The sequence below is a fragment of the Metopolophium dirhodum genome, chromosome 1, assembly GCF_019925205.1.
Source record: "Metopolophium dirhodum isolate CAU chromosome 1, ASM1992520v1, whole genome shotgun sequence".
Taxonomy (NCBI): domain Eukaryota; kingdom Metazoa; phylum Arthropoda; class Insecta; order Hemiptera; family Aphididae; genus Metopolophium; species Metopolophium dirhodum.
Genome location: NC_083560.1, coordinates 129,810,729 through 129,827,615, shown reverse-complemented (window position 1 = coordinate 129,827,615; position 16,887 = coordinate 129,810,729). Strand labels below are relative to the sequence as shown.

At 26.9% G+C, this 16,887-nt stretch overlaps 1 protein-coding gene across 1 annotated transcript; it reads right to left on the bottom strand.

Moving 5' to 3' along the window:
- Positions 1–8,030: 8,030 nt before the first annotated feature.
- On the bottom strand, positions 8,031–16,881 carry LOC132937158 (putative uncharacterized protein DDB_G0286901). The gene is made up of 5 exons (XM_061003987.1): positions 16,678–16,881; positions 16,101–16,246; positions 15,917–16,029; positions 14,813–14,964; positions 8,031–14,173 (listed from the first exon to the last, which is right to left on the bottom strand). Exons 2-5 carry the CDS (start codon positions 16,209–16,211, stop codon positions 12,228–12,230), a joined length of 2,322 nt encoding a protein of 773 aa, XP_060859970.1. The 5' UTR covers positions 16,212–16,246; positions 16,678–16,881; the 3' UTR covers positions 8,031–12,227.
- Positions 16,882–16,887: the final 6 nt, after the last annotated feature.

Here is a 16,887-nt window from a genome sequence, read left to right as displayed (position 1 = left end):
TTACCCTACAATCAAAAAAGTCGAAAGGATACATTGGTTTTTTTAAATATTTAATTAGGTGTGCATTAATTCATAATTGTTCGTCATATTTATAAATTATACAATACCTACAGTATATTAAGCTAGGTATAGGTACTTATGCCGGGTTGCATTTGAAAATGTATTAATATAATTCTTCAATAAAATAAAATCACTCATGGGCCACTAAATCGCATATTTAAGGGACCATTAGCTCAATATTGATTCGTTAAATGTTTGGTAATTTATTGTTCTTGCAACCCGCCAGTAGTTAGTAAACTACAGCAGACAATTATTTTATTTTTCACTTATTCTATGCGCATAATAAAGCTATCAAATAGAAGTATTAAAATATTAAAATATAAGTTTAGATTTAGGTACCTATGCAATTTTCACCTGTTTTATCTTACACCCATGACCTATAAGTATAACCATTTTTAGCCAATGTTTTATAACGTTATAACTTGATAAGTTAAACATTTGATTTGCTTCTATAGATATTAAATTATAAATTCATAGTTACCTACCTACCTATGAGGTGAGTACATTGTACATAATATACTTTAATACACAATACATTATATTATTATTTTTAAGAAAAGCTTTTAGTTTAATACAGTGATAAACATTTTATTTTTTTGGCATTACTCAAAAATGAATAACCATAGGTCCGTAGATACTTGAAATTTTCACCAAATATTTATACAAGCAATTTTTGTATATTATGATAACATTTTCAAAATATTTTTACTCCTTTTAAGATATTTATAGGCATAAGATATTTTCGATTTTTATTAGTTTTTATTTAATTTTTTTTGATAATTTTTTTTTGCTCAATCATGAAAATTTAAAATTAAAAACAAGGTTTCTCATAAGTTGTTATTTGTGTAATTACAAAAATTAAGCTGAGTAAATGCACAATAGTTTATTTTGAGCGTTTAATGTTAGGATTTAGATAAAATTCTTCAAAATCGCGAAAATTTGGAAATTATCTACCCATAAGGCCATAACAAAAAATAAAGTTAACCAGAAGGGGTCAAATTATTTTTGTATGAGGGTAATGATCTTAAGATCCCTAAATTAACAAATTCTCATCGAACGATTTTCGTTTTTTTTTTTGTAATTCAAAAACGAATAACCCTAGACACTATACCTATTTATATTTTATCATTTTCTATACCCGGTATAATTTGTATTATTTTAAATAATACATAATATATTAGTATTATAAGCTGATAGACCATTAACGCCCAGCATCGTTTTTCGTATACAATAATGATTTAATATTATTGATTTCAAATAATTATTTTATAAATCTTTAAATAAGACGTTGAGTAATGTTTAAAATATAAATCATTTTTCAATATTGTGTTGTTTTTTTATGTAAGTACCGATTTCATATATCAATTAAACCTTATATTATAAAGACATGCCTATACAATTAGTAATTACAATAAAATAAACTATAAAATAAAATACACTTACAAAATAAATATTATATCAAATATCATCACCGAAAAAATAAAAAAATATTAAAAAAATGTATAAAACAATTTCATTTGTTGGACCTGAAAATCGTACAAGTTCCTTAAAAATATGAATTTCTATCATGTTCACGTTCTATTTTTTGATATTACATATATTTACAACAGTGAGTGATGTTCATAGTGAATAACACGATAAACGAGTACCTATATAAACGAACGCATACATTCAAGAACATTGAACTACCAATTTTAGTATATTACCATTAGAGCTTAGAAATATAGGAGCTAAAAAATAAAAAATATACGTGTAAATATGTTAAATATACGAAAAAAATTTAATAAATATTCATCAAAATTCCAAAAAAAAAAAAGCATTTTATATTGTTATTAATTTGCACTAATAGAAATATAAAATATAGAAAAATAAATGTTTTTCAAAAAATATTATATATGCGTATGAAAATCAAGAGATATGCACTTTTCCCTTAAAATTGACGAAATATGCATAAATGCATTTTGAATTTTCGATTTTTAAACTTACCATATTGTATAGCACAGATTTCCAACTTGATTTGTAGGCTTGGCATGCTTGGCATTAACGAGTTAAAAGTCAAAATTAAGCTAAATCGTTGAGTTACTTATTTTTCAAATTAACTTTTTACTTAATAAGTAACTTTTTTTAAGAATAATGTGTTAACTTGAAGTTAATTTTATTCAAAAGTCTCTAAATTAAGTTAATTTTTGTCCAAAGAATAATGCACATTTTTCAATGAGATTTTTACTTTGATTTATCATTTTAAATTTCCCCTGTAATTTCTTGAGCGTAAAGAAAAACTATTTAATGAACCATATTATGTGTCTAGAATTTTTTATTTTTGCAAATTAGAAAATGATAACTTCATAAGTTTTAAACTAAGTTAAGTTACTTTTTTTTCAAAGTTAAACTTTAATTTAACTAGTTAACGAAAAAAATGTGTAATTTTTAACTTAACTTCACATTTTTTTTAAATAAATTAACTTCACGAGTTAAAAAAAATCGTTAACTTGCCCAGCTTTGTTGATTTGCTTGAAATTCGAGAGCATAATATAGAATAATATGCAACTCTTACAACTTCCGAGACCTACCTATTATCATTATATTTCCCAATACATTCTAAAATAAGATAAGTATTACCATTGATTTTATTATATAAAATATTATGTATTATATTATCATATATTATAAATTATATTATTTTTAAATAATAGAAAATACCTATTAGCTCTGACAATTATTTTAAAAAAACACCCAAATGTTTGGCGAAGTACCTTACCTATTACCTATCTATTTGAAATTGCTGATAATCTTATATCTAATCTTATAAGAAATATTACATTAGGTACTGCTTTTAATTTATTTTTAATCTATTTCGAATTACATTTTGCATGAGTACCTACATATAACATATACCTGTACATACAAGTCTATATACAAATGAAGTGCTACTCTCAAAGTCTTATGATAATATTATATTTCGTTATTTTTCGTAATCAAACAATACTCAATGGTTAAACATCCAATAGGCACCAGCTTATTGTCTTGTCTATAAATAATACAATCACACCTTATAGAGTAAATAAAATTGTATAAATAAGTGTTTACCTACAGTAAGTCATGAACTACAATTATATGGAAAAGATATAGATTTGGTACCTCAAATCAAACATACGGAACCCGAAATCGGAACAAACAATTTTAATGGCCGAGATGTTTTTTACCATTTCTTACAGATTCTCTTGGTTTTAATAAATTATGTAATAAGCTGAAAAAAATCTGTCACTACGATTACTTTTTTTCGTTACAAAATTTAAATCAAATAAAAATTTACATTTTAATTTATTTTGATACCTAACCGATTATGAAATACAGACATACCGACACCTAATCATTTATCATACTACATACGCATTTATTCTACGACCGAAAATATTCAATCGATATCATAAAGGCAGCGCCGGCGGAAAGGCGGGGCAGAAGGGGCAGCTGCAAAGGGCCCCGCCATTTTAGGGGCCCCGCGCCTAAAATGGCATATAATAATTTTTAATCCAATTCAATTAGTTTGTTTTTAATATTAAAAATATAAGTCCCGTCTGTAGTGGTGGCTCGTGGGTTTGTAATGAAGTGCACATCAAAAAAAAAAAAATGTAACCAATTATTATATTACGAATAATTTTATGAACATTCAATTACAATTTCGATAGAAAACAGAAATGCGATTGTTGTTTTAAATTTACGATAACGATTGACGAATATTTTCAGCGTATATAAATATGTACGAGTTTATTCTAAGCATAATTATTTGGTATGATATCTTAGTAGAAGTTAATACAATAAGCAAAAGTCTTCAGAGCCCGAACATGGATTTAGATATTTCAGCTAGTATGTTAAGTGGGCTACTATCGTTTTTAAATAACTATAGAAATACTGGTTTTAAATCTGCAAAAACAACTGCTTAAGATTTGTCAGAGGATATAGGAATTTATACTGAATGTTAAAATGTTGATATTTTTTTTAATTTTTGTGTAGGTAACTTGTATTTATTGTATCTTAATATTTGATCAGTACATATTTTATTTTAATATGAAAAATGTATCTAATAGTGCATAAGCAAAATAATATTTGTAGTTTTAAAAAATAAATCCACATTCAAAAGTGTACGTTTAATACTTTGTTTAATTGTGTACATAAAAAATAAAATATTTTTTAGGGGTTATGTAAAATAGAAAAAAATGTATTTTTTCCCCTTAATTTTTTATAGGGCCTATGAAAAATCTGCCCTGGGCCCCGCAAAACCTCCCGCCGGCGCTGCATAAAGGTACCTACTTTATAATTGATATCGTTTTTTTTTCTATATTTAAAAATATTTAAGTATATATTAGCAATGATTGATTATAAATAAGTACTAGTATAAAAAATACTACTAAATAGGGATCAAAATACCGGAAAGTGCTCAAAAATATTCGGGGAAGTTGCAGAATATTATAAAAACCCCGTTTACAGAAAATTAAAAAAAAGTTGGGCAAATGGGTACCGCTCTGCTGTACAGTAGGTGTCTAGAGGGGTCACTATGATGGGAAGTGTCTTTTTTTAAAGATAGGAAAACTTATGAGGAATCTTTGTATTAGTTTTTCAAATCTTAAATATAAGTAGAAGTGTAGAACATTTTTTATGAATTTCTAATTCAAAATAATTTGCAAAATGTGTCAACGTTTTAACTTTGGACACTCATATAAAATTATTGTGGAATTACGCTCAATTTTTTTTTTTTATTTCCACCAACAAAATCTTATGAGGAACTTAGAATTAAATTTTAAAGTATTTTGACAGAACGAAAAAATTTTTTATCTACAATAATTTTTAAAAAATGTCTTATAATATGCCTATATTATGTATCTTAAAAAGAGTCAAAATGCTTTGAAAATGTTATGGTTTATAGAAAATTTATATATAAAGTATTAGTGAACATTTCATGTATCGGCGGTTAATTTTTTTTTTAACTTATTATAGGTACCTATCAAAAAAAACAATATTGATTTTATCAAAAATTGATTATGCGTGAAAATTCCCGTTTTTCCTTAATTTATTTTTTTATGTTTTCCTGAAGTTTTTGAAAACAAATTACATTAAATAAAATATAACAAATTTAAGGTACATAGAGTGATTAATTAATGAAGCGATACCTAGTCAATAACGAAATGATACAAATAATAAATACGTGAAGTCGTGAAATAGTTATAATCAGTGATATAGTCGTAATTTTTTTACTGAGTATACGCTTTAATGTGCTTGTATGTAAACGTGGGGGGCAACGCCCCCCACACCCCCCATATATACTACGTTATTATTAATTTTATATTTATAATTACATACACTTACCACAATTGAGCCTCTATATGGCTTACAATCATACTCCTAAAATATATATTATTATACATTTAAATTTTATACTAATTTCTTAACCCCCCTCTCCCCACTTCTTTTTAAGTTAAAAAACCTAAATATTTATTAATATTTAAATCTTAAAAGTATACTCGGTAGTATATAAATTAGGTATCACAACTTTGAGTAATTAAAAATAAATGAAAAAATCATTTTTTGTAGATCAATTGTTATATTTATGTAATTGTGTGATACAGTGTACACGAAATAATACTTATTGACAAAATTATTTTCAGTAATGCATGTGATCGTGCATCTCGGCGTCGGCGATCGTTATCGATAAGCTTATAATTTTAGATGTATAATTTATATACATATAATAAATATAGATCCATGCAATGAAGTTAATAATAGATGTGTAAAATGTAAAAATAATAACCGTTCCTAATGAACGTGATAACAAGGAAATATGTTTGGTATTATTGGTTATTCGTTAATACTGTTTATATTATAGATTTATAGCTATATAGCATACCCGTATACCTGCGTATCACAAATTATATTATAAGTATACGCATCAACCAAAAACTGGAGAAGTCGTTATACGCCGTATACCCGCATATACGCCCTACTACTACACCGCTAGTTATAATGAAATGCGTCGCGTACACGAAATAAGGGGAGAACTGGTCAGCACGACACAACATTTCTCATTAAAAAGTTTGCACGTTTCTACTGATGGGAACTATCGAATAGTCACTATCGAATTATTCGATAGTCATCTATAACCTATTCGAATACTTTATCGAATATATAGTACTGGTTGCCCATAGACCTATGATAAGATCGTTTTAAACTCGAAAACAAATTAAATAACCAGAACAGCTGGAATATTCACCACTAGTTAATCTTAACAAATAAGAATGCGATACCGCCGTCAGTCAAAAGTCTAAAAAATACAATAGAGCAGCGACCCGTTTGCCGATAAAGATACTTATGTGGTCATCTCTGTATTAAAAACAATACAAACGTACCACATAATAAAAAAATTAAGAGCCGTTTCACGCAAACGAGAACCACTTAGGCTATTAATAGTCCACCGAACTATTCGATAGTTTCTATTAAAAACTACTAATCGGTTATGTTAAAAACATTCGAATAGATATTCGATGGTTTATTAAAACTATCGAATACTATTCGATAGTGTCAACTATTCGATTGTGCCCATCACTACACGTTTCCTTTAATGACTTAATTTCTAACGGTACGATTTCGATGATTTTTGCAAAAGGATCATCTGCACAATTTTTCTGATTTTTTCAATTTTATTAGGTATTAATTTATTCAGTAGATAATTAGTTAGGTCCGGTTAAAAAACATCAATATGTACACTGTTCAAAATATGGACAACTCCTGCTTCGAGATAATAATATTATACACTGTCGTGCCGCCTCTATACTTGTTTTTACTTAGCTCGGGCCACGACCGTGGCGCTGGATACGAGAGTTTCGAACCAATTGGCAAAAATCGGTGGGGGGGCTTAGCCCACAAAAGTCCGTCAAGCTCCCTCCTTTTTTAGTTATGTAGGATCGAAGCCCCCCCCTGTCATTTTAACGGATTTCTGCCTATGTTTCGGACCGAGTTTACCCTCTACCGGAGTATGGCCGGTCAAGAGAATGCCAGTGACGACAGAGCACGGGGTACATACCATTTTTTTTCCTTGTGGCATCATCACAAGGGAACTGTTGGCACATGGCTTGGCCCCTATGTAACATCGTTTATTAAGACAATAATAATATTATATTATAATTATACAACATTAGATGACCAGAGACTAGGAGACTTGCTAATTTTTTTTAGCAAGTTTTGGGTACATAATATAGAATAAATTAAAAATGCTCATAACTCACTTAAAAACTGAATTATAGTAAAAACTCACATACAGCCATAGACAATGTTCTGAATATCAAGCAAGTTTCATTTTCATAATAGGTCAATTCACTCTAATTCTTAGTAACGAAGCTTAACATGATCGCTGTTACGCACTTGTGAGGCGTAGACAACAAATGCCTATTATATCGTCTTAAGGTATATTCGATTTATTGTTCTTACGAGTGTGGTCAAGTACTAGATGTTGTTAATTATGATTAATAAATTATCTTGAATTGTTAAATTATAACTCAATACTAATTTGAGTATCAAAAATTGATTCACGCAATAACCTACAAAAGAGGCAGATAAACTAAAATCCCTTTATATAATTAAAATCTAATAGTAAGTAAGCAAGCAAGCCTACATTTGTTAGATTTTTAGCAATTAGGACTAAATCATAAAATAAATATGGTGCTTCCAACAACCAGAACGCAATTACCTAAGGTTTAACAATATTAATAAAAACCGTTTTTATACATATTAAGCACTATTCACTTTACAATATAAACAACACTAGGTAATCTATGTTCATTTTATTATAATAAAACAATTTTCATATATACATACTCATATATCGTTTAAGTATATGAAAAATAAAATACATATTATACTTATTACATATTATTATATTATATTATAGTAATGTTTTATAGAGAATAATCTCATTAGTTTGTACTGAATTAAAGGTTACTATTATAAGTAATTAAAAAAAGTGTTTACTACACATAATATATTTCAACACGTTCTTTGTTAAAATTAAAATAATATAATATATTTTTAGTATGATATAGTTTTTTCATTAACATAATTGATACAAAGACATAACATTAAACATAATACAACAAACAATGATAATTGTTACACCACTCAATAATCAAACATTTTATAATAATGTAAAATATTTACAGTTTAGGACAACATCATATAATATAATGTAAATATGAAACAATGAATCATAATGATAATTCTCAACAGTCTTTGAGTATAATTCACATTTCTAACTCTCACTTCACAAAAATCATATTAAAAATCCATTAAAAAAAAAAAACATTAAATTAAATATTGTTAACAAATAACAAAAATTATAGCGTCTTAATTTATTAGTTTATTTCATTGGTGGATTGAATCAATAATAACAAAAATAGTAAATAACATATTATAACATGATTAATTTTTCACATAAATAATTACAATAAAATATTGAATGATTGCAAATTTATGGAAAAAAGGATTCTGCCATTTAAACTATTCCTACATTTTGAATATTGAAATCACATAAATGTAGTAAACGTAATCTAATATATTAAATATTGATACAATAATTACCACATATTGGCATTGTATTACTTTTATTAAAATTATTTTACTTTTACAGCCCTGAAATCTAACTATACACTTATATTTATACTAAAAAATGTAATTATTTTCATACAAATTTTTAAAACATCTAATATTGTTTTTATCATAACAATAAAATGCATACATAAAATAATTATGCATTAAATTTTGATGATAACTCACTCAAAGTAATAACCAGGAAATATTTTTATTAGATTCATATTTTATGTATCATTGTACATAATCATTTAGAAAAAATGTATGATTGTACTTGATGGATGTTCTGAAAAGTTATTTTGGTTTTTATATTTGCTTAACAATATATTCCATATTTCATATAGAGAAATTGCTTACAAAATATAATTGACGTATATAAAGCTGTATTTAGATATTTAACTTTTACATGGAACTCAATAATAATACATAATATTTCTTTGATACATAGAAATCTGTTAACAAATATATTTGTATTTATCGAATTCACTACAGATTTATTCAAAAAAGTAAAAAAAAAACTATAATAATAAAATGTTATTGAAGCAATAACAATAAGAATACATTTTATAACATAGAAACTATAAAAACTTGACACAAATAAAATTAAAATATTAAAAACTTAAAATCAATAATAAATTTAAATAAAATAAAATAATAATCATGACATAGGTATTTTAATTAGTTATATATGTTAACATACATAATATAACAGTTATTAGTGTTAGAACCAATTATCCCTGATGCATAGTTTTATCATAAACATTATCACGAGATGTCAAAAGGGCTTGGAACCTGAATTTATCCGTAACTAGTAACAAAAAAAAAATTTGAAATTTAAAATTAATTTTTGTTGGTTTAAGAATATTTTAATTATTACGATTACTAAACGTATGGTATATGAAAAAGTTAAAAGTTTAAACTTAAATAATTGATTATTTTGAACAGTTACATATTTTAATTTATAATGTTTAAAAAATATATTATGTAAAATAATAAAAATTAATGTTGTAAAAACAATATATAATAATATAATTCAATGTAAAAATGATAGTTACCTATCATTTATATTTAACAAATAATCTATAATAAACTAGAAAATTGATAACTTGTTAACTCAGATCAAAATTAATTAATGTGATTTATATAGCAAACATAGTTTTCTAAAAAATAAATAAGCTTATATTAAAAAAAAATTCCAATTAATAATAAATATTTTTATAATTTTTCACTCCAGAAACTATTAAACTATTACATAACATAGCAAATTTATGCTCAAAAGATCACGTTTAGCTCCGTTAGTTTAAGCATAAGAGTTAATCGACCTATTATGAAACATGATGGTAAGTTCATTATCTGTGTTTGTATGTTGGTTTTTTACGATTATTCATTTTTTAAGTGAATTATGAGCATTTTTAATTTACGTTATAATATTATATACGCATAACTTGTTAAAAAATTGAACTATTGTAAAAAACCAACATACAAACACAGATGATGTTTTTATTATAAGTTGAGTCACTCTAATTTTTCAACCAATTGAGTTAAGCGTGATCTGTTGTCCACACATTTGCTATGTAACGCACTTGTAAGATGGAGACCACAAATGGCTATGTAGCGTCCTCTTAATAGTTGTATCTGAATCCTGATTAGTTGTATCCTAACATGTAGTATTTTGAGATGAAAATAAAATTTTATTTTATTATACCAATGCACTGAACATAATTTGGATTCTAAGCACCTAATACCATTGTCTTACTTATCATTTAAATTTATTATATATTTGTACTACACAATATGCATATTGTATTATTATTTACTAAAAAAAGTTATATAAAATTATTAAAACTAGGTTTACACATCAATAGTAAGTTACAATTATGAACTAAATTAATTAGTAGTAATCTAAAAAAAAAGGTTTAATAAACTTAATTTTAAAGTAAATTAAAAACATTTTCATCAATTATATTATATAAAATAGAATGTAAAATATTTTTAAAAATATTCCAATCCACAGTACATTTTTGTAAAAATGGAATCTACTGAGTCTTAAAGGTTTGTTATTGCCCAGACGCTGTGCGGCACACAAAAAAACTGTGAAGTATATTCGACCCGCAGTATAAATATGAATTTCGATTGTGGCCAGCAAGTTAGGGTTGGGCCTGATGTAACATATTAAATTCATTGCTCTGGCACCTAACATTATATCGATAATGAATATCAACATTTTAGATTAAAGAACATCAACGTCTTTTACACAAAGGCTCAAATTGGCGTAGTTGCAGCACTGCATAAGGTGGTGGTGTTATAAATTTTATAGGAATCAGTGGCTAGGCGATAACAAACAAGTATCATTTTAAATAACTACCAATTTATGATTTGTTTTGTTCATCATTTAAAACATATGTAAATGTATATGTTACGGGCAATGTGAGCCACAATGTTTTTTTTTACCAACTAACATAAACGAATATTTTAAAACAATTATAATAATAATAAGGAATTTTTTATTTTTTTAAACAATCATTATTAATTTTATTAAATCTTATCATATAACGAATATTTTAAAACAATTATAAACTATGAAATTTTGGAAACACTGTATAAACTTGTTTTTGTTCTCTATCGTACTGCCTATTTAAGAATCATAGATTTCCTATATGGATATGGCCATATTGGAATGGTACAAAACATTCACCATATGAAGCAATGTTTGGTACACCCCCTAAAATTGGTTTAACGTCTTCATTACTTCCTGCGTACATGATTTCAAAATTAAAAACCGAAGAACTTCAGGTTGCCTTAGAGTCAATACAGATCCTTTCTAACGACAACGAACATAATGAAGTAGAAGTAGAAGAAGAAGATGATGAAGATCAAATAATTGAATAACAAGACAAACATTAATTAACCAAAACAGGAAAGTTATTAAATAATCTGAAAATTCAAGCCAAAAAAATGACAGATATGTCCGAAAAACGATTTTGCTAAGGAAATGTTGGGGAGTCAGTTAGAGTAAAAATTCCTGATGTAGATAGAGCACGAAAGGATCTCAATTGTGTTCTCGGAGTGATTGTGTCAAGTAATAATTATATTAAAATATATATTATCTCACTATAAACATTTTAAAATACCTATATTTTAGTGAAAGATATTTTTTTTTTGTTATTTTATCAAAATTCGTAATATTAATATGATATATGAATATAATTAATTATTGTTTTAATTCCGTCAATATTATTTAACAATTATTATTATTATTATAATTGTTTTAAAATATTCGTTAGTTGGTAAAAAAAAACCATTGTGGCTCACATTGCCCAGTATTTCACATTGCCCGTAACATTTATAGGGACATGGTACAAGGCAGAATATTTTCTGATAGATTTTTTTATGTGTGTATTTGTTTTCTATAAATACATTGAAAAATATATATATACCGTAGCAAAATTAATGAAAAAGTATACATTACTTATTTTACTATCTATAAATTCCCTACGAAAATATTCTGATCGCACCAATGAAAAATAATATGAAATTTAATATGTAGTGTTTGGATTAATAACAATCCATAAAGGTTTAATATTATAACGCTCACATTTCATTCTTAACCATTCAGGCATACCTTCTAGTTTCAAAGTATCCTTATTAGACTCTTTATTTTCCAAAACATTCACTCCGTTCAATTGTTGTCTTGAAGTACCTTCCCCAAACTCATTATTTTCCAAAAAGTTTGTTCTATCCAACGCATGAAGTTCTAAAGTGTCAATATTATCGGAAACTTTGTTTTCTGATATATATGTATTAGACTCATTGTTTGTATTATTAACAGCATTAGTCTTAGCTTCGCCTTCAGGATTAGTGACTTTAAGTCTCTTACATTTATTATTGGACCTTATATATGACAATTTCTGTACTAATGATGTCAATGCATTATTTGGCTTAGATTTTGAATTATGTGTCATTTTAGAACTACTATTAGTACTCTTTACTTTAGGTTTGCTTAATTTTCTCTTTTTATCAGAAGTTTTGTTATTACTTTCTTTCTTATGTATTTTAGATTTTGGCTTTTTACCTTGATCTTCTTTTTTGATGTGTAGGTCATTTGAAAAATCTTTCGAAGGTTTTAATGGTACATTTTTAATAATGACAACATCAGGGCTGAATAAACTTTTACGGTCTTTTTCATATAGTTTTTTATAATCTGAAGTTTTCATTACTGAACCCAAGAGACCAGATGATGATTTATTTTTAATATTGTCATATTTTTCATTAGAACCGCTAGTGGAAGCAACAGTAGTAGTTTTTATAAATAACGCATTTGAGTTATTAATAGCAACTGCAAGATCATTTTTTTTTTCATCATGTGGTATACTTTCAATATTATCTGAAAATCCTTTAAATTCATTAGTTGGTAAACAGTAATTTGTATTATGAAGTGCCAGTTGAGTTCCTACAGAACTGGTAGTATCCAATGATTTAGTATTTTTGACAGTAGAAACTATTGTCTCAGGCTTTTTGGTGTAACTAGGGCCTTTCAATGCCAATGAAATATCTTCATCATTTTGAATTTTAATAGAGCAACTCGAGTTACTTGTAGATAAATTGTTCACAGTATTTTTTACTTCCACTTTTTTATTTTTTTTCGATGCTTTATGTACATGGCTTTTACGTTTATTGGTTTTAGTTTTATTTTTAGAAGAACGATTTTGTTTATCGCAACTTGGCAACCATTCTTCTTCATTATTTATATTTTCTTGCAATTTTCGACTTTTCTTCTTCCTGATATTTGTTTTTTTAGAATTTTTGAATCGCATTTTATCATTTGTCTCAATACTTGGTTCTGTTTCATTTTCTGTTTTCAAACTTTTTTGAACTTCCAATTTATCATGTTCAATATTAACCAAACTTTCTAAAAGTTTCAAACTGTTATGAATTTTATATTCTTCCTCCAGCTTAAGCGGATCTGTATTTTGGTCTCCATTTTGTTCTGCAAGACACTTGGTTGTTTGAATTTCATTAGTGGTACACACATTGCTAACATTAATGTCAACAGCTTCAAATTCATCATCAAAACTAAAACTTGTTTGTTGTATTTTCATAGCTAATGATATTATAGCTTCTGTAGTTTTTTCATCGTCGTCGATAATTGATGATGAATGAGGAGAATTCACATTATCATCAGTGTGAATATTATTTAGCAATGGTAAACCATTTGTACAATCTACAGTCAAGTTGTTTATTTGTAATGTTGACCTATAGTTATTAAATGATGTGGTTTCCATTTTATTATTGGAGTTATTTTTAATATTTAACATCGAATTTGCATCATTTGCAGGATTACTGTTCAACATAAATGATTGAATTGCTTTATCTGAATCAGTTGTATTATTGTTTGATTCTGGTTCACATTGGATTTGAGTCAATTTAGAAGATCCTTGTAACAACATATTATCATTACAGTACGATTTTATTGCACCATAATCTGAAACAGATTCAAAATATAAAATTTATAAATAATTATTAAAGTTATTATTATTTCCCTATTTCAAAGGAATGGAAGCAGTATTTATTTTTGTTAAAGTGGAAAGGTTTTAAGTATATGTGTTCAAGTGTTCAAGGCAAATATTAAATATTAATATGTCATTATAAACCCAAAATAACAGCGCTATACCTTCTATAGATGTATTTAAAATTGATATATTCTATCAAATATTGATTTTACTTTCATGAATATTTAATAATAATATAAGTAGGCATAATACTACAGTTGACACGACACAACAACTGCAATATTCAAAAGCTCGTTGCAAAAATATTAATGTTAATGGAAAACAAATATATATTTTGAATTGAATATATTCAAGTGGAAAGACATTTTAGTGTGATTTATTATATTTTTAAGTTTAAGATCAATTTAATGTGTATCAATTTCCATGAATATTGAAGTAAATAATTTCATCAATTTTTTTTTAAATTAATGGAAAACTATTTATGTGATTGTTATTCCAAGTACTTATTTATAAAATTAAAAAAACTAGAATGAATTGTGGCTCGGCACTTATAAGCAAAATGTATATTATATTTATTTAAACCATTAGGCAAATAATAGTATAGTACTTACTTAAATTATTTGTTAATGAAAAACAATTTAAAGCACATTGAGTTCTTTTAATATTTTCCATTGAATTTTTAATAATGAACTGGCAAAGGTATTCATAAGTACCTCCAACTATACCATCAATAAACTTTTGGTGTTCGAATTCAAATTGCGATCTAAAAAATATATGCATATTAATAATATTTACTATAATCAAGAAGAATTTTATATTTATGGTAAATAAAACATCAATCATAATACATATAATACATATTGTTGGCTATTTTTTTGTCATTTTTTTTTTTTTTTTTTTAATTTAATTAACAAATTTATTTTTGACATTGTGATGAAATATTAATCATATTATCTTTGTTTAACTGTAGTGCAAAAAAATAAATAATTAAATAATATTATATTTTATTTTTTATTTTTTAATTATTATGTAATTTAACCCCGGTATTTACTTTATCATATGAACCACATTTATTATAAATTATCATTATTTACTACCCCAATTCTATGTATCATTTATCTTTGTTATTTTTTGTAAAGAATTTTATTATATTATCATTTGTCAGAAATTCCAAAAAAAAAAAATACTGTACAAACACTAAGTTTAGATGACTTTTTCAGGAAAACTTTATAATAAAAAAAACAAAAAACCAAGATTATACATGTTCTAAGTCAATATATATATATAAAAAAAAAAAAGCGGGTAAGTGGAAGTTTCTCAGCTGTACATTAGGTCACTGTAATGAATGGTGTAGAATTTTAATTTAATTATATAAATACATTGTTTACAAAAAAACGATTCTGAGCAAAAACTATTATTAGGTACAACAGTAAGTTATATTTGTTTTTGCCAAACTAATTTGATTTAATCTATACAATATTATATTCTAAAAGTTTTATATATGCACGAATAATATTTTTAAATTACAACAAATTTACTAAAACTGTTATTCTTAGTTTTAATATGTAATTTGTTCCAAATTTGAATTTAAAATGTCTGTAAAAACTAACTGTGTTTATATAATTTTAGTTATTTTGGCTACAGTATGAACTATTTATGAGAACCTTTATTTTAAATTTTTAATCCTATATTTTTATCCTAATTACATTACTTACTCATTGATTGTGTTTGTAATATCTTGTTGTATACTTTCTAATGTTGCATTAGGCTTGTTCATGCACATGTTCATGATTTCGACTACTTTCTTTTTGAAATCACCAACAAAAATCTGCAAATTATTCAATTAGAAAACAGATATTGATAAAAAAAACATAAAAAATATTCAATGGATTTAATTACATCTTCCTGTTGTACTATTCTGGTGTATATAAGTGCATACCACTTATCGGAGGTCATGTTCTCCATGTCGAGTAACGCAGGGTCGAACGACGGTGCAGACGGTTGGTCCATTGTTTCCTATACGAACATAGGTTGGAGTGGCTAATCTGCAAACCACGTTCCGAAAGTACGGAATGTTAATATCTCATACCCGACAACACCAGTGATTACTGATGACTGATACCCACAGATTGCGAGCTAGCAATGAATTCTCGAGGTCCGTTTCAAACAACGGGTAAGGTAGGGAAAAAGACGAGAGGCAGCTTAAGGAAATCGGATAAAAAACGGGTACCAGGAATCGGATCTAAATCAACCACTGGGATTTGGATGCAAAGCGGGTCTCATGGAATTGGACTCAAAGCGGCTACCGGGAAACGGATCAAAAGATCAAAAACGGCCGCCGAGTTTCGGGCATAAACCGGGCCACATGGAATTGGACTAAAGGCGGACACGGTTATTCGGACCGGACGAATCGCACTGTTGCGAGGCGATCGATCGGTCGGACACAAGCGGCCAGCGGGTTTTAAGGTTCACTTACCGATACACAAGACGCCTCGGAAACTTGATGAGTTGCAGGTGTACCGTGTGCGTCGTCGGCGAGACAGTGCTGGTCGGCTGCGGCAGTGTGGCGGCGGCGGCGGCGGCGGTCGGGTGGCCCGTGGTCACAGATTTGAGTCGTTAATCGCGTTAGTCGTTAACCGCGTACGTCCGGGCCGTTATCACTCGACAACAGTTGTACAAAATAAAT